General features: G+C 43.4%; 1 protein-coding gene across 1 annotated transcript in view; it reads left to right on the top strand.

Annotated features, from left to right (window-relative positions):
• Positions 1-27,550, top strand: part of LOC120979789 (calcium-activated chloride channel regulator 1-like) — a 76,431-nt gene that overhangs the window by 36,749 nt on the left and 12,132 nt on the right. The window contains exons 8-10 of the mRNA XM_040408746.1: positions 5,409-5,630; positions 21,827-22,097; positions 25,812-25,976. Of these exons, the coding sequence (XP_040264680.1) occupies positions 5,409-5,630; positions 21,827-22,097; positions 25,812-25,976 (658 nt within the window). The remainder of the gene's footprint in view (positions 1-5,408; positions 5,631-21,826; positions 22,098-25,811; positions 25,977-27,550) is intronic.

The following is a 27,550-nucleotide window of genomic DNA, read 5'->3' as shown; positions in this document are numbered from 1 at the left end:
GGTGTCTTCTTTCCAAAATGGGGTCACTTGTGGGGTAGTTATACTGCCCTGGCATTCTAGGGGCCCAAATGTGTGGTAAGGAGTTTGAAATCAAATTCTGAAAAAAATGACCTGTCAAATCCGAAAGGTGCTCTTTGGAATATGGGCCCCTTTGCCCACCTAGGCTGCAAAAAAGTGTCACACATCTGGTATCTCCGTACTCAGGAGAAGTTGGGGAATGTGTTTTGGGGTGTCATTTTATATATACCCATGCTGGGTGAGATAAATATCTTGGTCAAATGCCAACTTTGTATAAAAAAATGGGAAAAGTTGTCTTTTGCCAAGATATTTCTCTCACCCAGCATGGGTATATATAAAATGACACCCCAAAACACATTCCCCACCTTCTCCTGAGTACGGAGATACCAGATGTGTGACACTTTTTTGCAGCCTAGGTGGGCAAAGGGGCCCATATTCCAAAGAGCACCTTTCGGATTTGACAGGTCATTTTTTTCAGAATTTGATTTCAAACTCCTTACCACACATTTGGGCCCCTAGAATGCCAGGGCAGTATAACTACCCCACAAGTGACCCCATTTTGGAAAGAAGAGACCCCAAGGTATTTCGTGATGGGCATAGTGAGTTCATAGAAGTTTTTATTTTTTGTCACAAGTTAGTGGAATATGAGACTTTGTAAGAAAAAAAAAAAAAAAAAAAAAATCATCATTTTCCGCTAACTTGTGACAAAAAATAAAAAGTTCTATGAACTCACTATGCCCATCAGCGAATACCTTAGGGTGTGTACTTTCCGAAATGGGGTCATTTGTGGGGTGTTTGTACTGTCTGGCCATTGTAGAACCTCAGGAAACATGACAGGTGCTCAGAAAGTCAGAGCTGCTTCAAAAAGCGGAAATTCACATTTTTGTACCATAGTTTGTAAACGCTATAACTTTTACCCAAACCATTTTTTTTTTACCCAAACATTTTTTTTTTATCAAAGACATGTAGAACTATAAATTTAGAGCAAAATTTCTATATGGATCTCGTTTTTTTTGCTAAATTTTACAACTGAAAGTGAAAAATGTCATTTTTTTGCAAAAAAATCGTTAAATTTCGATTAATAACAAAAAAAGTAAAAATGTCAGCAGCAATGAAATACCACCAAATGAAAGCTCTATTAGTGAGAAGAAAAGGAGGTAAAATTCATTTGGGTGGTAAGTTGCATGACCGAGCAATAAACGGTGAAAGTAGTGTAGGTCAGAAGTGTAAAAAGTGGCCTGGTCTTTCAGGGTGTTTAAGCACTGGGGGCTGAGGTGGTTAAAGGGCTTCTGTCACCCCACTAAAGTCATATTTTTTTTCTTGGCTACTTAAATTCCTTATACTGCGATATATTAATATATAATGCTCTTACTCATTTTCGTTCAGTAGTTTAATCAAAAAATGGACTTTTATAATATGTAAATTACCTCTCTACCAGCAAGTAGGGCGGCTACTTGCTGGTAGCAGCCGCATCCTCCTCTCATAAAGACGCCCCCTCCTCATGTTGATTGACAGGGCCAGCGAACGCGCTCGTCCTCTGACTGGCCCTGTCTGCAATTCAAATCCCGTGCCTGTCTTCATTCGGCGCAGGCACTCTGAGAGAAGGAGGCTCGCCTCCTCAGCACTCCCTCATTGCGCCTGCGCCGATGACGTCTTCTCTTTCGGTGATGTCATCGGTGCAGGCGCACTGAGGGAGTGCAGAGGAGGCGAGCCTCCTTCTCTCAGAACGCCTGCGCCTGTAAACACGAATATGAACTTTGCACCACGATAGCTCTTTTGTAGAACCCCCATTGTTCATATTATCATAGTGTTTTCCCAACCAGGATGCCTCCAACTGTTGCAAAACTACAACTCTCAGCATGCTCAGACAGTGTTTTACCACGCCCTTTGACCCGCCCCTTTTTTGTTGGCCACCTATTTAATGATTGTTGCATGCAAAATTTTACTTGATCAGCTATTTTAGATATTCTACGGCAGTCCTGTTACAATCCCCCCAATAAAAATATTTATAAAATCTCACCCATATGCTGCAAAAAAAAATAAAAAATCTGCAATGTAGAATCGATAATAAAGATCAACTACAAACATAAACATATTTCACATAAAAACTTACAGTTATTTGGCTTGGCCCTTGGGGATCTCGGACACCACTTCAACACTTGGCCGGGGGCTCGGCGGAGTTGATGTTGTGTTTTATCCTAATGAGAAATATTTCATAATAAGGATTTGGAGAAGGGGCAGAGGGGTCACAGAGCAGGGAGAGGCTGGTGCTGCTACTAGGGGGTCATACCATGGGGGAGTAATAAAGCCCACCATAATGCCCCCCCAGTAGTAATAATTCTCCTTATAATGTGCAAAACATACCCCTTTGTAATGCCCCCAGTTGAGCTAATGTTTCCATAATGTGCCAATATAAAATACCCCTTCTCAGTGCCCCTGTAGATGACCCCATAGTGCTCCCCCCTTCACCATAGTACCCACCATAATGTGTCCCAGTATAAAATGCCCCTATACAGAGCCCACCATATAAAACACCCCTTCTTTTTAGCCTCAGTAGATGCCCCTATAGTGCCACCCAATAATCTGCCAGTAATAAGTGCCCCAATAGATGCCCCCAATCATGTGCCAGTAAGATGTGCCCCCATAGATGCCCCCAATCAAGTGCCAGTAATAAGAGCCCCCCCACCATCATGTGCCAGTAGCCAGAGCCCCCCCCATATAATGTGCCAGTAGCCAGAGTGCCCCCCCTATCATATGCCAGTAACCCCCCTTATGTGCCAGTAGCCCCCCCTTATGTGCCAGTAGCCACCCCTTATCATGTGCCAGTAGCCGCCCCCCTTATGTGCCAGTAGCCGCCCTTATGTGCCAGTAGCCACCCCCTTATGTGCCAGTAGCCGCCCCCTTTATGTGCCAGTAGCCGCCCCCCTTATGTGCCAGTAGCCGCCCCCCTTATGTGCCAGTAGCCGCCCCCCTTATGTGCCAGTAGCTGCCCCCCTTATGTGCCAGTAGCTGCCCCCCTTATGTGCCAGTAGCCACCCTTATCATGTTCCAGTAGCCCCCCTTACCATGTGCCAGTAGCCCCCCTTATCATGTGCCAGTAGCCTCCCCTTTTCATGTGCCAGTAGTCGTGCTTATGTGCCAGTAGCCCCCCCTTATCATGTGCCAGTAGTCCCCCTTATGTGCCAGTAGCCGCCCCTTATTTGCCAGTAGCCCCCCTTATGTGCCAGTAGCCCCCTTATCATGTGCCAGTAGCCCCCCTTATCATGTGCCAGTAGCTCCCCTTATCATGTGTCAGTAGCCCCCCTTATCATGTGCCAGTAGCCCCCCTTATCATGTGCCAGTAGCCCCCCTTATCATGTGCCAGTAGCCCCCCTTATCATGTGCCAGTAGCCTCCCCTTATCATGTGCCAGTAGTCCCCCCATCATGTGCCAGTAGTCGTCCTTATGTGTCATTAGCCCCCCTTATCATGTGCCAGTAGCCGCCCCTTATGTGCCAGTAGCCCCCCTTATCATGTGCCAGTAGCCCCCCTTATCATGTGCCAGTAGTCCCCTTATGTGCCAATAGCCCCCTTATGTGCCAGTAGCCCCCCTTATGTGCCAGTAGCCCCCTTATGTGCCAGTAGCTCCCCATCATGTGCCAGTAGCCCCCCTTATGTACCAGTAGCCCCCTTATCATGTGCCAGCCCAGTAGTCCCCCCTTATCATGTGCCAGCCCAGTAGTCCCCCCTTATCATGTGCCAGCCCAGTAGTCCCCCCTTATCATGTGCCAGCCCAGTAGTCCCCCCTTATCATGTGCCAGTATATATTGTACCTATATAAAAAAAAAAAAAACACTTATACTTACCTCCAGCGATGCGATGCAGGCCTCTTCCGGCCTGTGTCCCTCGCTATACGGCTCAGGCGGCGTGATGAGGTCATCGTGCCGCCTGCACCGGCCTCTGATAGGCTAATAGATCAGTAGCGGGTGGGAAACAAGGGGAGGTCACCCGCCCCGGGTGTCACACCAGTCACTGTAAAAATGTAGGAAATTGAGCGCCAATCTCACAAATGACAAAGTAAAAAGTAAATGGTGGGGATAAAAATAAAAATAAAAATACTAATATTAATCGGTGAAGTTATAAAGTGGCACCATCCACCGCCTTGTCCCACCGACTAGTCCCTAGCGCCTGTGGATGGTGCCACTTTATAACTTCACCGATTAATATTAGTATTTTTATTTTTATCCCCACCATTTACTTTTTACTTTGTCATTTGTGAGATTGGCGCTCAATTTCCTACATTTTTACAGTGACTGATGTGACACCCGGGGCGGGTGACCGCCCCTCGTTTCCCACCCACTACTGATCTATTACTACTTCTCTGTGGTGTTTAGCTTTGTTCTACACCAGAGCAGCCTCTCCACCACACTATTTGTTCTACACCAGAGCAGCCTCTCCACCACACTAGGCCGGCAGCCTATCAGAGAAACAGGAGGGGACACACCTCTCCCTCCCCTGCTGCAGCATAGACATCTGTATCGCCGCCCTGAGGACGGCGATACAGATGACTATGGAGATGAGCGCTTCCACAATGGAAGCGCTCATCTCCTGCTGCTGTGCCCTGCCGCCCTGGCCGCCCCCACTTGTCACCAGGGCCGCGGCCTTGCGGCACTCAGGCCTGCCAGCCTACCTGGAAATTTCCCGGTATCCCGGCAGGCCAGTCCGGCCCTGAATTCAAGTAGTTACTAAAATAGACAATCCTTTCTGCTGAAGCTGTCTTCCTATGACAGCTCAGAGTACGTGCCCTTACTGCTGTGGCTCTGAGGTAGCTCTTACCCTGTAATTGCGACAGCTTCTAACAGAAGATATGGCTGGTGGCAGTTGAAGGGTGAAACTGAGCATGTAGGCCTCCTCAACAAGGTGGACAGAGAAATAAATAAAAAAAAACAGCAGATGGCGCTATTCAGATATATTTTATTGAATAACTCAGTGGCTATACTACATTTTAACTACATGCAATTACAAAAAGTATTCAGATCCAGATGCTGGTTTGAAAAATGTAGAATATCTAGGACAACCCCTTTAACCAGCTTTGCATGGCTCCTACCTAGCGCTCTTAGTAGTTTTTCTGAGTCAAATCTCTTGTCAGACCCCTTAAAGGGGTTTCAATTGTCTGGTTTTGCTGTTATTTATTGTATGTGCCTCTAAAGCCTTAGAACAGTGGTTACCCAATGTTTTTGGTCAATACAGTTATTTAATATAAATTGATTAAAGTTTAGACCGTTAGACATGTGAATCAAGTTATATTAAATAACTGTATTCTGGGTATTTTCTCAGATCTCTCTCACCAAATCCACTGATATTATTTCTACTTTTCCAATATTTAATAATAGTTTCTCCTTATTGTACTAGCTGGAGAGCACGGATCTAGACCTGAAACCAAGAGCATGTTTGAATGGTACCATCTTCATTGACAGAACAGTGGGGAACGACACCTCATTTATGGTCACCTGGCAGACAGCTATACCAGATATTCATTTACAAGATCCAGAGGGAATCATTTATACTCAAGTACAATTCAGCAGCACTGCCACTTCAAAACTGTCTACACTTCAGCTGTCAGGAACAGCAAAGGTAATGGATGATGTATAAATCAGTGAATGTCAAAGTTGTGAGAAGGTGCATCTAGGGAGGCATTTATGGCTGAGATGTTCATAGGCTGCACAAGCCTTTCTAAGGTTGCACTATTCTCTGGTTTACAACATACATAATGTACTCCTTTTTTTAACAATTTTAGCTTCTTTCACATGTGCGGCTGTCCTCTCCAGCAGGCTTTTCCAGCATAGAATACTGGGAATCAGGCAGACAAAAACCATTGCTTGCAGTGGTTTTTGTCTGGTCGAATCCAGGCACATTTACCGGGTAGCGGCTGGATCTCCGCTGGACCTCCATATAGTGAATGGGACCAGCGGGCATTGCGGTAATATCTGCCAATGCCAGATCTGGAGAACGCAGGTGTTGGTGTTTACTTCGATTTGGCTGGTCAGTTCCCAGTAGAAAAAGACTGAAAAGTCCTAGTATACTGTATATGACATAGCCACAAGAAAGATACCTGATTTACAGTTAAAAGGGTTGTCAGTCTTAGGCTACTTTCACACTAGCGTTTTTTGCTGGATCTGGAAGGGTTCAGCAAAACGCTTCCGTTACTCATAATACAACCATCTGCATCCATTATGAACGGATCCGGTTGTATTATCTTTAACATAGCCAAGACACATCCGTCATGAACACCATTGAAAGTCAATGGAGGACGAGTCAGTTTTCTATTGTGTCAGAGAAAACGGATCCGTCCCCATTGACTTGCATTAGAAAACCCATTTCAAAGTGCACCGTTATGCATTTTGAAGGAGATCCCTCATTTCAGATCCCATCAATTAAGAGGTGCAGAGAGAACTCACAAAGAGAGTCTCCGTCTCTGGAGGACCCATCATGTCTATGCATTTCATTGACAGTGCATTCATTGCAATAGGCATCAAGTAATGTTTCAATTCCCTGTTGTGATATTGTAAAGGAAAGAAATACTTGCCATATTATCTCGGGATTCCAGCTATCTGAAAACATGTAATTAATGTGCATTTGGGGGCCCTTCTCATAAAAAGGATCTGTATTTCTCTATTAAAATCCACAATTCTTCCTAAAGGTCATTTAATCTATAAATTTCCTATAGACCGGGCCATAAATGTTGTAACCACAAAACTATTTACTTTTTTTTAAAGATAAAGGTATGGGAAAGGACAAGATATCATCAGTTTGGCTTACTCATACCTATACACAGGTTCAGATAAGGTATTTCCTGCTATAATTAAGACTCAATGACGTGCTAGGGCTTGTCTAGATGGATCTCACTTCAATCAATAAATTATAGGGTTTGCTGTTACTCTCCTTTAGAATATTTAACCAATTCAACACCTGTCTATTTTCCCTATCTGAAAACTGTTGAATTATCTTTAGTATATAGACGGCACTTTATGTTCTATGTTTAGTTGTAAGTCTTGTTTTGTTTTTTCTTTTTGTATAAAATGACATCTGTCAGCAGATTTGTACCTATGACACCGGCTGACCTGTTACATGTGCGCTTGGCAGCTGAAGGCATCTGGGTTGGTCGCATGTTCATATGTGCCCGCATTGTTCAGAAATGTGAAGTTTTAATATATGCAAATGGATCTTTAGGAGCAACGGGGGCGTTGCCATTACACCTAGAGGCTCTGCTCTCTCTGTAACTGCTGTGCTCTTTCTACTTTGATTGACAGGGCCAGGCAGTATACATGTGATCACACCTGGCCCTGACTTGTCCTTACGTCAATCAAAGTGGAAAGGGCGCGGCACTTTCGGAGATAGTGGAGCCTCTAGATTTAATGGCAACGACGACCCCATTGCTCCTGGAGGGTCATTTGCATATATTAAAACTTCATATTTCTCAGGAATGCAGGAATGCTACATCAGAAAATGACCTCTTGTTTAAATCACGTTTTTATGTTTAACATATCTTTTAAAGAATTCTTGATATTTTTAATTTTCCGTGTCAAGATCTATATTTAGACAAAAAACATAAAATTCTGACGTTTTTGCACTTTGCCACTAAGCCAAATAATAGGCACCACTTCTCTGTCTGTACAGATCACTTTACTGCAGTTAGGCCTCATGCACACGACCGTATTTTTTTGCGGTCCGCAAAACGGGGTTCCGTTTTCCCGTGATCCGTGACCGTTTTTTCGTCCGTGGGTCTTCCTTCATTTTTGGAGGATCCACGGACATGAAAAAAAAGTCGTTTTGGTGTCCGCCTGGCCGTGCAGAGCCAAACGGATCCGTCCTGAATTACAATGCAAGTCAATGGGGACGGATCCGTTTGACGTTGACACAATATGGTGCCATTTCAAACGGATCCGTCCCCACTGACTTTCAATGTAAAGTCTGGAGTCCCATTTATACCATCGGATCGGAGTTTTCTCCAATCCGATGGTATATTTTAACTTGAAGCGTCCCCATCACCATGGGAACGCCTCTATGTTAGAATATACTGTCGGATATGAGTTAGATCGTGAAACCTCATTTCCGACAGTATATTCTAACACAGAGGCGTTCCCATGGTGATGGGGACGCTTCTAGTTAGAATATACTACAAACTGTGTACATGACTGCCCCCTGCTGCCTAGCAGCATCCGATCTCTTACAGGGGGCCGTGATCAGCACAATTAACCCCTCAGGTGCCCCCCCCCCCCGATCATTGGTGGCAGCGGGTTACTAGCAATAGTACAATAGTAAAAGATTCATACTTACCTGGGAGCTGCGATGTCTGTGTCCGGCCTGGAGCTCCTCCTACTGGTAAGTGACAGTTCATTTAGCAATGCGCCGCACAGACCTGTCACTTAACAGTAGGTGGAGCTCCCGGCCGGACACGAACATCGCAGCAGCCGGTAAGTATGAATCTTCTACTATTGTACTATTGCTAAGTAACCATGGCAACCAGGACTGTAGTAGCGTCCTGGTTGCCATGGTTACCGATCGGAGCCCCAGCGATTAAACTGGGACTCCGATCGGAACTCCGCTGCCACCAATGATGGGGGGGGGGAGGAGATGGGAGGCCGCACACTGGCCACCAATGTTGTTAATGCTATAGAGGGAGGGGGGGCCGATGGGGGGCGCACACTGTGCCACCAACGAATCATTACAATAGAGGGAGGGAGGAGGGGGGGCGCACACTGTGCCACCAACGAATCATTACAATAGAGGGAGGGAGGGGGGGGCGCGCACACTGTGCCACCAACGAATTATTACAATAGAGGGAGGGGGGGGCCGCACTGGCCACCAACCTATTATTACAATAGAGGGGGGGGGCGCACTGGCCACCAATGATATTCAAACTGGGGAGGGGGGGAGAGGGTCTGCCCCCTGCTGCCTGGCAGCCCTGATCTCTTACAGGGGGCCGTGATCAGCACAATTAACCCCTTCAGGTGCCGCACCTGAAGGGGTTAATTGTGCTGATCACGGCCCCCTGTAAGAGATCGGGTGCTGCCAGGCAGCAGGGGGCAGTCTTGTACACAGTTTGCAGTGTATTCTAACTAGAAGCGTCCCCATCACCATGGGAACGCTTCTGTGTTAGAATATACTGTCGGTTCTGAGTTTTCACGAAGTGAAAACTCAGCTTTGAAAAAGCTTTTATGCAGACGGATCTTCGGATCCGTCTGTATAAAAACTAACCTACGGCCACGGATCACGGACACGGATACCAATCTTGTGTGCATCCATGTTCTTTCACGGACCCATTGACTTGAATGGGTCCGTGAACCGTTGGCCGTGAAAAAAATAGGACAGGTCTTATTTTTTTCACGGCCAGGAAACACGGATCACGGATGCGGCTGCAAAACGGTGCATTTTCCGATTTTTCCACGGACCCATTGAAAGTCAATGGGTCAGCGAAAAAAAACGGAAAACGGCACAACGGCCACGGGTACACACAACGGTCGTGTGCATGAGGCCTTACCTGCTTATCTGTCATTCTAATCCTACCTGTACTGATATCACCTCTGTGTATAGATAAAACAGGATTCACTGTTCACAATAGGTGATATCACAGCTTATCTCCTCCCTCTTGGCCTCTGCACAGGTCACAGAGCATGCCTAGAAAACTCTCCCATAGAAGTCAATTAAGTCACCTCCTGTCCATTGTGCCATAAAGCAATTTTCTTAAAGCTTTCTAAATGCTGTTAAGAACAGCCGAGACAATATGGCCGCCCCCATAATCATGTTCAGAAAATAGAATTAAAAAAATCTGTAATCAGAAAATAAAAACAAATTAGAAGAAAAGGACATGTGTCACTTTTTGGTTTTAAATGGCAGATACAATTTTTGGTGACACATTTCCTTTAAGCTGGCTGTGTACATTATATGTGTGTTGTCCGAAACCACAGATTTCAGAGGATTGGCTGGCCATCTAATGTGTGTGGCGGACTCTTCCACAATGGTTGTGTGGGGAGATTAGAATTGGGCATGTTGGCTTCAATTATCCCCATCCTTTTATTAGTGGGAGGGAAAGCTGCTGCCAGACTCTCCCATTCACTATATATCAGGGATCAGCAACCTCCGGCACTCCAGCTGTTCTGAAATACAACTCCCAGAATCCTACTTTCACTTCTATGGCAGTTGCAAGATTAGCCAAGTAAGTGTACATGCTGGGAGTTGTAGTTTCCCAGCAGCTGGAGTGCCGCTGATCCCTGCTACATATGCTCGATCTGTATGGGAGGATCGGGAGAGATAGATGTCTCATGTGTACAGACAGATTTTAGTGTTGAGTGAATCGAAGTATCCGAAGTTGCCTTTGATCCGAATCTCCCGAAAAATTTAATTCCCCATGAAGCCGAAATTCCTCGCACTTCATGGTACCTAATCAATTTTTCATAATATGGTGGCTGAAAATGGAAAATAAAAAAGGATCACCCGGAAGACGTCACAGCGCACGGCCAGCATGATCACGTGGTGACGTGTTCACGCTCGCCGCAGGTCCTTTGGCAGGTTTTCTTCAATCAAGATGGGAGCATTCGGCCTCTCCACGATCAAGTGGATGAGGTGAGTATAATTTTGCTTTTTTAACACCGGATTAACCCCTAAAGAAAGAAATATGGGTCTCAGATGCCGCGATCAGTGTTGAATGCGGCATCTAAGGGGTGAAATGACGAGGGGCAGCGCGACCGCTGTTCCCCATAATTGCGTCCGCTCCATACAATGAAAAGCGATTAGTGACAAAGCAATTCATCGAAAATCAGATTTCTTGACGAAGTTCTAATTTTTTTAAAACTTCGCTCATCTCTATCAGATTTATCGTACAGAGCCTGAGCTATACATACCTAAATGCAAATTGCCAGACGTGGGGTTAAAGTTTTGAAGCCCACGCCTGCTGAATAGTGGATGCAGCTTTGGGCTACAATACAGACTCTAACAAGTACATGGTAAATGATGCAATACTTTTTGCAAAGTTAATCATCTGTTCCCGTATTGTAGAGGACGTCTATAAATGTACTATAAAATGCTGTTCAAAGCTAAACATATGCTTTAAGGCTCATATAAAATAGGGTCTGGTATCGAGCAAGCTGAAGCAAGTGAGCGCCATGGGGAATGCTGTAACTGATTTGACCTATGTTACAAAAAAATATTCAAAGTGAATATAAATAGCCCTAAACATGCTGATACACATTGCTGTATGGAATGTAGACATCATGATCCTTCATGATCCACACCACCAAGACGACTTAGCCTGGTACTGAAAACAAGGTGCGCTGTCTTCTGCTATGCACCAAAATTCCACAGATATTCGGCTGTTCTCATGAACTAACCGTGGTCATAGAGGAAGATTGTGCTCATTTATAGACACAAGGCTTCCTCAGTAAAATTCCTGAAGATGGAGCTAATACAGGCCAAGCGAGGTCCAGTCTCAAAATGAACTGAAGGAGAAAGGTCTATTGTTTCCCTGCATTTCAAACATAATTGAATAATTTGCAGCTTTATAGGAAGGCCTCACCCAAAATGTGGGGTATTCATCCTGCTGCTCCATAGATAGTTCTCAGAAATATGGTGCTGCAAGGCTGCTAACAAATATGCACCACAATTTAATCCACACCCTGATTCTACGTACCTTAACCCCTTAATAACTCAGCGATTTTCCTTCTCCCCCCCCCCCCCTTTTACTTTTTACCTTCTGTTCACACAGCAATATGAGGCTTGCTTTTTGAGGGACAAGTTGTACTTCTTAGGCCTCTTTCACACTACCGGTTTTCTTTTCAGTTTTGCGGGCCGTTTTTTGCGTTCATTTCAATGGTTCCGCAAAAAAAACTGAATGTACTCCGTATGTATTCCGTTTCCGCATTTCCGTTTTTCCGTTCCGTTGAAAGATAGAACATGTCCTATTATTGCCTGAAAATCACGTTCCATGGCTCCATTCAAGTCAATGGGTCCACAAAAAAAACGGAACACATACGGAAATGCATCCGTATGTCTTCCGTATCCGTTCCGTTTAGCAACATTGAATATTGCATACAATGTAGTTTTAACCTGGAAAAAACTTCCAAATGGGGTGGTAGCATTCTCTATGTGATAAAACTAATCTGCTATCTTCATTTTCCAGGTCAGTTTTTTTCTTTGCATGCCATATTCTGACCTTTTTTATATTTAGGTCTACAGAGCTGCTTATTATTTGCAGGGCAATCTGTAGTTTTTACTGATACCATTTTGGAGTGTGTATGAATTTTTCATCACTTTTTATTCAATTTTTTGGAGGTGAAGCAATGAAAAAAAAACGTGAATCATCCATTTAGATATTTTTTTTTTATAACATCCTTCATTAAGCAGAATAAATGCATATATATTTTAATAGTATGGGCATCCTGGGACGTGGTGTTGTCTATAATCTTTATTTTTTCATAGTTTATTTATATTTTTATCAGCAGCGGTCCGACATCTGGCACCCTTGCCGATCAGCTGTTTGAAGAGGAGGCGGCACTCCATGCGAGTGCTACTTCCTCTTTATTACACTGCCGATCAGCTGTTTGAAGAGGAGGCGGCACTCCATGCCAGTGCTACTTCCTCTTTATTACACTGCCTGTCATCTCAGAAGTGAGTATAATTACAAGTACTCGCTAAATTTACTTAAATGTATTGAGTACTTGTAATTACACTATCCCACTGCTGAAAAGGAGATGATGTGCAGTGTAATAAAGAGGAAACAGTGCTTGCATGGAGAGCTGCCTCCTCTTCAAAAGCTGATGGACAGGGGTTTGATACCCTGCACCTCTACCAGTCAGGAGTCCGGAGAGGCTGATTATATTAAGGGCACTGGCCGGAAGACAAATTAACTCTTTGCATTACATAAAATTTTTATATTTTTAATTAGGGTACTTTGCAAAAATGTATAGTTCAACAATTAATATTTGACTTCACTGGACAACCGAGTTAAATACACTAAAAATGAATACACTGTGTGAAGGCGTCCCAATGCTTTGGAATACTATTACTATGTATTACAAAACATGATAAACCTTTATAAATTATACAGTAATAAACCCCCTATTAGAACTAGTAAAATATATTAGTTTTCATTTAACAAAAATAAATAGTCTCCCAAGACATGACACTTTTCTGTGTAGAGCTTTAACTGTTACCGTTACTGAGTTACACCGCATGGCGAATAAAGTTTTAGAACACAAACTATGGTAGAATTGCTGTAGTGGGAGTCATAGGTTTTCCAAAATTGTGCCTCTGAAAAATACAAACTGATTTGTGGGGGGAAAAAAATCCCTTTGCACAGATTTTAATTTTTTCTTCCTAAATGCAAAATTAAGCAACTTTCTATATAGTCTTCATTAAAAATGCCCTCTCATCTAGCTGCTGTACAGTCCACAGCACACTGTTTCTATCTCCTGTGGGCTCAGGTTTGAGGTTAATTGACTATGGCATCTGAGGAGTTAAATGTGTGTGATTGGCACTATTGCCGATTATGGACAATGCCTCCAGGTGTTTGCTGTGTAAAACTGCAGGCACACAGCGGCTATGGCATCCACTCAGCTCCATCTAGCTGCCCTCTCATCTAGCTGCTGTACAGTCTGTGCAACTTCTTCGCTGTGCTGCTGCCTCTGACATGCAGTAGAGTCCACAGTCTGTGCAACTCCTTCACTGTGCTGCTGCCTCTGACATGCAGTAGAGTCCACAGCACACTGTTTCTATCTCCTGTGGGCTCAGGTTTGAGGTTAATTGACTATGGCATCTGAGGAGTTAAATGTGTGTGATTGGCACTATTGCCGATTATGGACAATGCCTCCAGGTGTCTGCTGTGTAAAACTGCAGGCACCCAGCGGCTATGGCATCCACTCAGCTCCAGAGTTAACAACATGCACACAAGGCGCAAGTTGTTAAGGGCTTAACCTCCTCAGGACCGCCGTACGCAGGATTGCGTCTTTGCGGCGGTCCTGTTGCTCTGGGTGGACGCGAGATTTCGGGCATTGCCGGCCCGCGCATGCGCATCGCGGGCCGGCAAAAGTTAAAGAAGTATTTCGTCACCAGCCTGCCAGCCAATGATCGTGGCTGGCAGGCTGGCGATTTTCAAAAAATCAAATCAAAAGCCAGATAACACATCATATTAGTAAATATGATGTGTTAAATGGCTTGTCTGCTCCTCTGCTGGTCCTTTTCGTCGGTTGGTTCCAGCAGAGGAGCAGACATCACTGTTAGTACCCACCAAACACTACCCTTAGCCCCAGATCACCCTCCATCACCCCCATCATCCAAATTAACCCCTTGATTGCCCCCTGTCAATCACTTAGTGAAAGACAAAAAGTGATCAGTGTAAACTGTCACTTTTTTTTTCACTAGTACTGGCGGTTTTAGGATAGTTTAGGCCCCTTGGTTAGGTAGTTAGCGATCGGTTAGCGCCCAGCCCACCGCACCGCAGTCACTGATTCGATGATTAGCGTAACGCTAATCAGCATTTGTACTTTTATAGTATCTGTAAGTGATCAAAACTGATCACAGTCAGATCTATAATAGTATTAGTGTCACCTTAGCTCGCCCTCCACCCAAAATGCAGTGTTTGCCCGATCAGGCCTGATCGGTCGCCCACACGTGCGTTCACCCACGCCCGCCCCACCGCAGTGACAAAAAATATATATTTTTTTGATCACTGCACATTCACTTTACATGCTCTGCGGCGATAAAAAAAATCAGTTTTGATATTTTTTATCAACCGCAGCGTCCTCCGGTACTTCGCTAGCCTCCCCTTTGTAAGACAGGCTTGCTTTTTTTCTTGGGTAGTCTCAGGGAATACCCCTAAATTTAGTAGTCCAAATGTCAAACAGGGGGTATTCTTCTGAAGAGGCCTACAGGATTCTGACCCAGTCGGATGAGGAATGGGAACCCTCATCTGACGAATCTAGCGGGTCAGAATATGAACCTGTTGAAAGCAGTGGCTCTCTGACCCAAAGTTCGGACGAGGAGGTGGAGGTCCCTGATAGAACCAGGCGTACCCGGCCCCGTGTCGCTAGACCACAGGTTGCGCAGGATCCGCTTCAAGAGCAGCAGAGTGGGGCTGGCGCTGCCGGATCACGTGGTGAGGCATACACCAGCAGCGCAGCCCTCCCTGGACCTAGTACCAGCACTGCCGTACAACATGGTGACGTGGCGAGCACCAGAAGGGCAGTTGAAGCTGGTACGGTGGCACGTGCAGTAGTTACCCCGTCGCAGCCACCGCACAGACAGGCCCGTAGAGCCCCTAGAATCCCTGAGGTGCTGGCAAACCCTGATTGGCAGTCACCAACTTCAGCCGCACCATTAGTTCCCCCTTTCACCGCCCAGTCTGGAGTTCGGGTTGAGACGGCTCAAATCGGTTCGGCCCTGGGATTTTTTGAGCTGTTCTTGACTGCGGAGCTCTTGGACTTAGTTGTGGCAGAGACAAACCGGTATGCCACACAATTTATATCCGCCAACCCGGGAAGCTTTTATGCCCAGCCTTTCCGGTGGAAACCAGTCCAAGTTTCCGAATTTTAAATTTTTTTGGGCCTTCTCCTCAACATGGGTCTAACTAAAAAGCATGAATTGCGGTCATATTGGTCCACGAACCCGATTCATCACATGCCCATGTTCTCTGCTGCTATGTCCAGGGCACGATTTGAAGCCATCCTCCGTTTCCTGCATTTTAGCGACAACACCACCTCCCGTCCCAGAGGCCACCCAGCTTTTGACCGGCTCCACAAAATTCGGCCCCTCATAGACCACTTCAACCAGAAATTTGCAGATTTGTATACCCCAGAGCAAAACATCTGCGTAGACGAGTCCCTAATACATTTTACCGGGCGCCTTGGCTTCAAACAATACATCCCAAGTAAGCGTGCCCGGTATGGGGTCAAATTGTATAAGCTCTGTGAAAGGGCCACAGGCTATACCCACAAATTTCGGATCTATGAGGGAAAAGATCAGACCCTGAAGCCGGTCGGTTGCCCTGACTACCTGGGGAGCAGTGGGAAGACAGTCTGGGACTTGGTGTCACCCTTATTTGGCAAGGGGTACCATCTTTATGTGGACAATTTCTACACAAGTGTGGCCCTCTTTAGGCATTTGTTTCTAGAACGGATTTGCGCCTGTGGCACCGCACGAACTAGTCGCGTGGGCTTCCCCCAACGGCTCGTTACCACCCGTCTTGCAAGGGGGGAGAGGGCTGCCTTGTGTAACGAAAAACTGCTCGCGGTGAAATGGAGAGACAAGCGTGACGTTTACATGCTCTCCTCCATTCACGCAGACACGACAATCCAAATTGAGCGAGCAACCCGTGTCATTGAAAAGCCCCTCTCAGTCCACGACTATAATTTGCTCATGGGAGGGGTGGACTTCAATGACCAGATGTTGTCTCCGTATTTAGTTTCCCGCAGAACCAGACGCTGGTATAAGAAGGTGTCTGTATATTTAATTCAATTGGCTCTGTACAATAGTTTTGTTCTCTACAGTAAGGCTGGGAGAACACGATCCTTCCTCAAATTCCAGGAAGAGATCATCGAGAACCTCCTGTATCCAGAAGGTTCCGTGGCCCCATCCACCAGTGTAGTTAGCCGTCTACACGAGCGACATTTCCCCAGTGTCGTTCCTGGTACCTCAACCCAACCGTCACCCCGAAAAAGATGTCGTGTCTGTAGCAGGAGTGGAATAAGGCGTGACACCCGCTATTTCTGTCCTGACTGTCCTGACCACCCTGCCCTATGCTTTGGAGAGTGTTTCCGGAAGTACCACACACAGGTACACCTAGCATAGGGATTGCATCTCACAGGACAGGCACACAGGGCTATTAGGGCCCTTTTACTCACAGCTGCTGCAAACCTCTCCTTTCACCTGGGATAAAGTGCATAACGTACTTCGCCACATCTTTGGGCGATTTGCGCTTTGCACATTGTCCCATGGGGAAGGAGAGGTTTGTTCTATAAAGGTAAAAAAAACTAAACAATAAAAAAATACCGGTAAGTAAAAAAGTTAACGTTTAGTTAAAAAAGTTAAAAAAAAGTTTATATGTTCTGTTCAAAAGTTAATAAATTTATTGCGTTGCGGCCTGGTTTTTTCTTTTTTGTTTTGTTTTTTTTACCTTCCAGGTGGACCAACCGATCAACTAGCTGCAGCACTGATGTGCATTCTGACAGAAGCATTGCGCTGCTGTCAGATTACACGCAAGTCGGTGTATGCGGCGCTGCAAGACGAGATTTCTCCTCTGCAGTAAAAGATACGTTTGCCGAGGCATATGAGCTGAGGAGGTGGCGGTGTTCATATACTTTGGCAAACACTTTGTATATATAAAAAAAAAAATCCCGGCAAGAATTTATTCATCCACATCGATTGATGTGAATGGAGAAATCTGTTTTGCCAGGGCATACGAGCTAAGTGGGTATGGATGTTGGGCGGAGCTCCTATGTCCTGGCAGACGCCTTTCCCCTCCTTTTTCTTTTTTTGGCAGAGATTTTTTCATCCACATTGATCGATGCGAATGAAGAAATCTGTGCCGTTCATTTTTTTCTTTCAGCCCAGAGGCTGAACGGAAAAAAAAAATCTCATTACCCGTATGCTCAATATAAGGAGAATAGCAGAAACTCCTAATGCTGGCCATACATGTAATGATTGCGGAGACCCTCAAATGCCAGGGCAGTACAAACACCCCACAAATAACACCATTTTGGAAAGAAGACACCCCAAGGTATTCGCTGAGGGGCATATTGAGACCATGAAAGATTGAAATTTTTGTCCCAAGTTAGCGGAAAGGGAGACTTTGTGAGAAAAAAATCAAAAAAATCTATTTCCGCTAACTTGTGGCAAAAAAATTATTTTTCTATGAACTCGCCATGCCCCTCATTGAATACCTTGGGGTGTCTTCTTTACAAAATGGGGTCACATGTGGGGTATTTATATTGCCCTGGCATTTTAGGGGCCCCAAAGCGTGAGAAGAAGTCTGGTATCCAAATGTCTAAAAATGCCCTCCTAAAAGGAATTTGGGCCCTTTTGTCCACCTAGGCTGCAAAAAAGTGTCACACATGTGGTATCTCCGTATTCAGGAGAAGTTGGGGAATGTGTTTTGGGGTGTCATTTTACATATACCCATGCTGGGTAAGAGAAATATCTTGGCAAAAGACAACTTTGTATAAAAAAATGGGAAAAGTTGTCTTTTGCCAAGATATTTCTCTCACCCAGCATGGGTATATGTAAAATGACACCCCAAAACACATTCCCCAACTTCTCCTGAATACGGAGATACCACATGTGTGACACTTTTTTGCAGCCTAGGTGGGCAAAGGGGCCCACATTCCAAAGAGCACCTTTCGGATTTCACCGGTCATTTTTTACAGAATTAGATTTCAAACTCCTTACCACACATTTTGGCCCCTAGAATTCCAGGGCAGTATAACTACCCAACAAGTGACCCCATTTTGGAAAGAAGACACCCCAAGGTATTCCGTGAGGGGCATGGCGAGTTCCTAGAATTTTTTATTTTTTGTCACAAGTTAGTGGAAAATGATGATTTTTTATTTTTTTTTTTTCTTACAAAGTCTCATATTCCACTAACTTGTGACAAAAAATAAAAACTTCCATGAACTCACTATGCCCATCAGCGAATACCTTGGGGTGTCTTCTTTCCAAAATGGGGTCACTTGTGGGGTAGTTATACTGCCCTGGCATTCTAGGGGCCCAAATGTGTGGTAAGGAGTTTGAAATCAAATTCTGTAAAAAATGACCGGTGAAATCCGAAAGGTGCTCTTTGGAATGTGGGCCCCTTTGCCCACCTAGGCTGCAAAAAAGTGTCACACATGTGGTATCTCCGTATTCAGGAGAAGTTGGGGAATGTGTTTTGGGGTGTCATTTTACATATACCCATGCTGGGTGAGAGAAATATCTTGGCAAAAGACAACTTTTCCCATTTTATACAAAGTTGTCTTTTGCCAAGATATTTCTCTCACCCAGCATGGGTATATGTAAAATGACACCCCAAAACACATTCCCCAACTTCTCCTGAATACGGAGATACCACATGTGTGACACTTTTTTGCAGCCTAGGTGGGCAAAGGGGCCCACATTCCAAAGAGCACCTTTCGGATTTCACCGGCCATTTTTTACAGAATTTGATTTCAAACTCCTTACCACACATTTGGGCCCCTAGAATGCCAGGGCAGTATAACTACCCCACAAGTGACCCTATTTTGGAAAGAAGACACCCCAAGGTATTCGCTGATGGGCATAGTGAGTTCATGGAAGTTTTTATTTTTTGTCACAAGTTAGTGGAATATGAGACTTTGTAAGAAAAAAAAATTAAAAAAAATCATCATTTTCCACTAACTTGTGACAAAAAATAAAAAGTTCTATGAACTCACTATGCCCATCAGTGAATACCTTAGGGTGTCTACTTTCCGAAATGGGGTCATTTGTGGGGTGTTTGTACTGTCTGGCCATTGTAGAACCTCAGGAAACATGACAGGTGCTCAGAAAGTCAGAGCTGCTTCAAAAAGCGGAAATTCACATTTTTGTACCATAGTTTGTAAACGCTATAACTTTTACCCAAACCATTTTTTTTTTTACCCAAACATTTTTTTTTTTATCAAAGACATGTAGAACAATAAATTTAGAGCAAAATTTATATATGGATGTCGTTTTTTTTGCAAAATTTTACAACTGAAAGTGAAAAATGTCATTTTTTTGCAAAAAAATCTTTAAATTAAAAATTAATAACAAAAAAAGTTAAAATGTCAGCAGCAATGAAATACCACCAAATGAAAGCTCTATTAGTGAGAAGAAAAGGAGGTAAAATTCATTTGGGTGGTAAGTTGCATGACCGAGCAATAAACGGTGAAAGTAGGGTAGGTCAGAAGTGTAAAAAGTGGCCTGGTCTTTCAGGGTGTTTAAGCACTGGGGGCTGAGGTGGTTAATGATGCACATATTTTGGCGCAATATGTGCAACTTCACATTTTAGCAGGTCTGACTACATATTACTGATTGGTGCACTAAGTATTGTTGTGAACTTGTGACATCACAGCACTATGTCTGTAGAATGTATGTATGGACAGCAGAACCTATCAGCTACACTATATCACTGTCTAACCTACACTGACTATCTCCCACTAACTATCTAACTAACTGTTTAATGTAATGACACAGCAAAGCACAGAGCACAGCAATGACACTGCTCTCTCTCTCAGAACTCTATAAAACTACAGAAAATGGCTGCTGGGGAGGTTCTTATATAGTAAGGGGTAGGCAGCTTTCCTATTGGTTGCTAGGGATGTTGCTAAGCTCAGAAAAAGACATTGCAGCCTTCTCATTGGCCCACAAGCAAAAAGCAGGGAGGGATCATGGGTTCAGATGAAAAACAATCTAGAATATTCGCGAATACGAATATATAGCGCTATATTCTAAATCTTCGCGAATTCTCTAAGTGGCGATATTCGCGATTAAAATTCGCAATTCGAATATTCGCTCCCAACACTACTTGGCAGTAACCTAACTATTTCTCGAGTGGTCTTTCCCAAATATATATATAATTGGTTTTTTTGTTTGTTTTTTTTAATTTCCCCATTGACCAAAAATGACCAAAAATGACTTTTTGGTCAAAAATGACCAAAAATTGACCAAAAATGACTTTTTTAATTTCCCCATTGACCTCAAACTGATGATAAAATTCAGAGATTAGTCAACATATCCCACTAGGAGGACATGTCTGAGCCCGAGCACCACGCCAGGGTTTCTCAAGTAGCTCGGGTCCTAACAGTAAGTCCGCAGTGTGCACCTGTCTTCCCACAATTGTTTTCCCACAATTGATGGAAGCTCCCTATTTCTAAACCTGGTACAAACAAGTGATTACCAAATATACTCATAGCAATGGATACTTCTTCTATAATACTATATTTTTATTTATTTTTTACAAAAAATCTAAAGAAATCTCAAAAAAGGTGCCTCAGCCAAGTGTTTACTTGAAGGTTTTACTCTACACCACATCAATGCCTCCCAACTGTAAGGTCACTCACCTCCTGTTCATAATAAATTAAAGGGGTTATCCCATCATAATGATCACTGTTAAATCAGTTAATGATTTGACAGTGATCATTTTTGTAAATATACTTGATTAACAAATTCCCACCGTTTAGGAGAAAATTCATCCCCACTTACCTTATTGTTGTGACTGGTTACGGCCACTGCTCTTCTCCAGAATCCCGATGGTCGCGCTTGCTCAGAAGACTCCTTCTTTTCTCCCGGCCGGGCTGCGCGACGGTGACTTCTTCCCGGCCAGAATAGTACAGAGCTGCGAACGCGCACGCCGGCTCTGTACTATATTGGCCAGAAATAAGTCACATGGCGCATGCGCGTCAGCGTGCGCGTTCAGTCCAGCGCGCGGCCCGGCCGGGAGAAGACTTTAATCAAGATGAAGCCCGCTCCCAGCCAGAATCCAGGAAGTGAACGGCGCGGTGGCAGCAGGTAAGTATGAAAAGGCGAAGTGGGATAACCCCTTTAAGTATGGTGGAATAACTTTTTTATGCATTCCACAATTAAAAAACAACAACATATATCGTAAATGCTAACAGAAGATTAGCAAATTTCCTGCAGTTCTTCGCATGAGAATGGATTGGTCGTTATTGGGTTAGAAGAACAATTATATAGATATGAAGCTTTTCAGGTCTCCTTAGACAATGTTCTCATGAACTTTCTTGAATCATACCTAATACCTTTAGAATAGAAGGAACCTGCTTTAACATGATGTAATGGCTGTTTGCTTTCAGAGAGGACGCTGGGATTACGGACTTTGTAACCCTCTTACATCAAACCAAGTTGTTGGCATTACCGCAGAGTCCAAAGCAGCAGACAACAATGTGCCACCGATTATCGCCAGTTGCCATATGAACAGTAATACAAATGATTACCCAAAACCCATGGTTATCTATGCATCTCTAAGCCAAGGTCTGGTACCTGTGACTGGAGCAAAAGTCACTGCTATGATCGAATCAGAGAGTGGAACGTTGGTGACTACAGAGCTTTTGGATAATGGAGCAGGTACAAAATGACATTTAAATGAATTATTAATGGCCATATTACAGCTCTGTACACTGAACTGAGCTGTATGGAATCATAAAACGGCACCTATAGACCTCATTACTAGGAAAGCCTCAATGTGAGCATCCTAGAAATGAATGCAAAAACTGACTTATTCTCCATTCTGCAGATGCTATGGGATCTAGTGAATCTAATTGGGGTGATATGATCTAACTGCCAACAGTGGTGGAAGCTGATGGGGGGCACATTTTATTTTCAGGGAGTGGCTCTTTAATTGTCAGAAAAGTGCAGATTGACTAGAACAGTCTTTATGATTTGATGCATTGCAGCCTCAACAGACTAGTTGGTGGCAGGGGAGCAGTTTACAAAGTCTTATCTATGTATACAAGGTATAGCAGGGGTACTATACAACCTGGGGTCTGGGAGACAAATATGACCCGCAATGCTATTTTGTTTGGCCCCAACTATCTCGTCGCACACATTTGTCTGTGTCTGGTGGCTGCTCACATGTATTTTCCAAGATCCGAAGTTTAGAATTCGATCCGAAGTTTAGGAAAAATTCAGTTTGCAACGAATTTGAATTTCTTTGCGCTTCTTGGAAAAGAATCATTTTTTTTCCTAAAATGGTGGCTACACTTGTTAAAAAGTGAAAGCAAGAAGTCTGGGAACACGAGATCACCCATAATCCATGCAGACAGCCAATCAGCAGCTAGCCAGCCCCTGTGATCTCACAGCCCTATAAAAGCCTCACCCCATGCAGTGTCAGCCATTTTACTGTGAGCTGTTCATAGGGAGAGATGTGAGAAGGGCTAGAGACAGTGTTCAAGAAGCCTTTAATTGTGGACTATTGGATAGGGAGACTGCAGGGACAATGCACGGACAGTGTAGGGAGATGGTAGGGAGAGCTTTTACACACTGTAGGGTGAGCATAGGGAGATTGCAGGGACAGTGCAGGCTCTGTAATCTGAAGCAGAAGGGATCCATAGGAGACAGTCCACTTTGCATCAATCATTGTGTAGGCTATTTAATTGAAGTGTGTTCTCCTTGTTTAATAGATAAGCAATTCCATTAGGCCTTGATTCTCAAATTGGGGTGAATGACCTGTTTAATTTAACTGTTATTAGGGTGAATGACCTGTCTAATTTAACTGTTATTGGGTTGCCCACCTTGTTTAATATATAAGCAATTCTATTAAGCCTTGATTCTCAAATTGGGGTCAATTAGCTGTCTAATTTAACTGTTATTGGGGTGCCCACATAGGTAAGCAATTCTATTATGCCTTGATTCTCAAATTGAGGTGAATAAGCTGTGTAATATTACTGTTATTGGGGTGTCCACCTTGTTTAATAGATAAGCAATTCCATTAGGCCTTGATTCTCCAATAGAGGTGAATAAGATGTATACCGTAATACTACTGTTATTGAGGTGTCTACCTTGTTTCATAGATAAGCAATTCCATTAGGCCTTGATTCTCAAATTGGGGTGATACTCTTGTCTCATTCTCTTGTTTGTGGTGTCCACATTGGTATTTAACCATTTCTGTTAGTCAAACAGTTACTGTTATTTAGTATTACAGAGCGTTTTTATTTAACACCCTGTGGGCAGTGCAAATAAATTGATTCTTCACACAGCAGAATTGCCCACAAGTTGATCATTGTTTTTTTTCGGAAAAATTATTCTTTTATCTAAAAAGTAATTCTTTTAGGGAAAAAATCAGTCTTTTACCAAATAAATTAGTCTGCTCCAGTATTACAATCTGCGATCCATATGAGCAGGTAACCCACACCTGTCAGCAAAGGGTAGTCCCAAAGAGATCCCTTCAGTGCAGTGGGTGTGCATCCCCAGACATGTAAGAGCATCACAGAACGGTTAGTGCTGAACACCACTTAGCCCTCCAGCAAATTGGAAATGATACGGCTGGGGTCAAATAACTTCTTGTATTAGTGTTAAAACGAGATGGGCCAAACTTGCTTGATGGATCAAACATGGCAGCTGGATTTTTGCCATACGGGAGATTTGCCGTTGGTTATCGGAATGAACCAGACAAATTTCTCCACCCACTCAACCATAATTCATCATAGCTAATATGTTTGATTAGCAAAAAATGCAATCTTCTATGGTTGGAACCTACAACGGCATTACCAGACAAATCGCTCCACCCAAATTCACAATTTCTTGCTACTACCTTCTGTTATGGAAAATTTTATTCAGTGTCACTCAACTTTTTTATTTATTGCGATTCATGATGAATTAATTCGGAACTAATCAAATTTCTAAGAGAACCTAGTATAGTATTCTTTTCCTGTCTTATGTATGCTACCAGGAGATATTTATATTGTCAAGCCAATTAAAGCACATCCGGGTAAAGAGTAATAAAATATATCTTTATTAATACATAATTACTAAAATTTCAACATTGAAATGGTTGGTGATACAGACACATGCAAAGCTAACAATGCCCTAGCAGGGGGTATAGGCTCATGGCTAAGTAGAGGCAAATAGCTGCACAATACATCAAGATATGCATAACATCACATAGTATATTGTTGAGGCCAACATAAGGTGCAAAGTGCCAGGACTCAACTCACATTTACATCATATAAAAGCCCAGACGGAATCAAATAATATGCATAGTAACCATACTAAAGAGCCGTCACTCCTGCAACCCGACGCGCGTTTCACTAATGCTTCATCAGGGAATAACTGACAGCTACTCCCCCCTGCACACTCAGATTAAGCGAGTATAGATGTTTTGTCAATGAGAAAAGGAGAATACACTGCTCTTAGACATCTTTGGCGGTGTTAGCTAAATAGCCCCTTCTATGTACCCCCAGTCTCGGAGAATCAAACACAGTACACAACAGGAAGTGTGGTCCAGATTTATTCTAGCTTTTACTGTAGACACAGTTTATATAGTTACATAGGTACGGTTGGGAGGTCATGTGTAAGAGGGGTGATGGTCAAACATGTGTAAGACCTTATTTTACATAAGTCCTTAACCTTTATGGTAGCTGGCAAGGAGCCTGAAGCATGAGTATAATTACATACACACATTCCAAAGGAAATGAGTGTGAACACGTTTCTTTGAAGACCCTTATACAACCCAAAAACAAATAAAATCATAATGAATTCTCTAACGCAGCTTATCTTCCTTGGCCAATTCTCCTTTTCCGCAATATCTGCCATTGACAGAGAATTGGGACACATCTATACACATTTTATAGTCACCCAGTCCTGCCAAAAATGCAGGGTACAGCCAAAATCCATCTAATATATACAGGCAACTTTAGTCTGCAGTTCCCCATGAAATATGAATGCTTTGGTCTATTGTTCCCTTTTTATTCTTCCTGAAAAAGTAAAAGTATAATTAATTATTATTATAATAAATGTATAATGCCCAACACTTCTGGCCAACTTCCTCTATCATTGTACATGCAAACCCAGCATGTGATTGCTGAGGCCATGGATTAGCCAGCAGTGGTGACATGCGGGAAGATGGCATATCACACTTAAAGCCAGGCCGGGATTTGAAGAGTGGTAACAGAGATGCATTACAGAAACCAGGACAACCAGAGTAGATGAGTACTTTTTTCTACTTATACACCACACCGGCTATACCCAATTTTTTTCAGGGCTCGGACAACTCCTTTAAGACGTTTATTTTTTTAACAGTTTATCTTTATAATTCTTTGATATTTTCGTCACTTTTATAAGGTGTCGACATAGCAATAAATGATGGAATCTACTCAAGATACTTCACTTCTTTTACTGAAAATGGAAAATACAGCTTGAAAGTGAGAGTTATCAGTGAAGACAACCAAAGTCGATTAACTTTACCAAGGAGTCGTGCTCTTTATATACCTGGCTATATTGACAATGGTAAGAATCTTATTAATATAGGACATATTGAAAAAGAGACCAATATACCAATAGTATAATGGGCCAGGCCAATGATTACCCCTATGTGTAGGAAGTGATGGTGAAATTTAGATATATTGGTATCAGTCATCCTACTGGAAGTCCAGTGTGATAACAGTGAGAACAACAGCATTAACCATATATAGGCCATACAGTGCCTTAAAAAATTGTTCACAACCCTTGAACTTTTTCACATCTTTTTACATTACACCCACAAGCTTAAATGTATTTTATTGGGATTTTATGTGATATACCAACACAAAGTAACAAGTATCTGTGAAGTGAAAAGAAAATGATACGTGGTTTTCAAAATCTGAAAAGTGTGGCATGGATTTACATTCAGCCCCCTGTACTCTGATACCCCTAAATAAAATCCAGTGTGACCAATTGCCTTCAGAAATCACCTAATTAGTAAATAGAGCCCACCTGTGTGTCATTTATTCTCAGTATAACTACAGCTGTTCTGTGAAGGCCTCAGAGATTTGTTAGAGAACGATCAAACAGCATCATGAAAACCAAGGAACACATAAGACAGGTCAGCTATAAGGTTGTGGAGAAGTGTAAAGCAGGGTTAGGTTATAAAAAAATATTCCAAGCTCTGAACATCTCAAGGAGCACTGTTCTATCCATCATCTGAAAATGGAAGGAGTATGGCACAACTGCAAACCTTCCAAGACATGGCCGTCCACTTAAACTGACAGCCCAAGCAAGGAGAGCCTTAATTAGAAAAATAGCCAAGAGGTCCATGGTCACTCTGGAGGAGCTGCAGAGATCCACAGCTCAGGTTGAAGAATCTGTCCACAAGACAACTATTAGTTGTATACTCCACAATATTAGCCTTCATGGAAGAGTGACAAGAAGAAAGCCATTTTTGAAAGCAAGCCATAAGAAGTCCTGTTTGCAGTTTGCCACAAGCCATGCAGGGGACATAGCACATCACCCTTAACACACCATCCTCACCGTGAAACATAGTGGTGGCAGCATCATGTGTAACACCCCAGAGTGGTGTTACCACTCTTGCACCCTGCTACTATCTTTAATGGTCTAACACAAATGTCATCAGTGTGTTTCTGTCCAGGTCCTCTACATAGTGCAATGATATAATCTTTCTATTTAACTGTTATTACATATAATATGCCTGGTTCACCAGCAGGTGGCAGTGTAAATGGCAGAGTTATAATTAGATAGATTGGAACTCACCATTCCATTCTCCCCCCTCTGGGCAGAAGTGGGCTAGTCCTGCTTCCTACCAGTAGGAAGGCGCAGCAGTTTCCAGTTAGTTCTAGTTTGATTTCTAGTCGAGTTTGGATAGGGGGAGTGTGAGTAGGGGCACGGTCGCGTTCTTACGTGCTCATGCCAGCCAGAGTACCCTAAGTTCTGCTGGCTATGGAAGCAGATGTCTGGAAGCCATAGGGGCCAGAGGAATAGTTCTTCGGCCACCGCTAGAGAAATCAGCAAGAGGGATAATTCTTCAGCTGAAGATATGTTTTTTTACTGAGGGGAATAACAGTTGACGGCACCACATCCAAGGATAC

This window comes from Bufo bufo, chromosome 9 (assembly GCF_905171765.1).
Source record: "Bufo bufo chromosome 9, aBufBuf1.1, whole genome shotgun sequence".
NCBI lineage: Eukaryota > Metazoa > Chordata > Amphibia > Anura > Bufonidae > Bufo > Bufo bufo.
The sequence above is the reverse complement of the archived record's forward strand: the minus strand, read 5'-3'. Positions and strand labels throughout refer to the sequence as shown.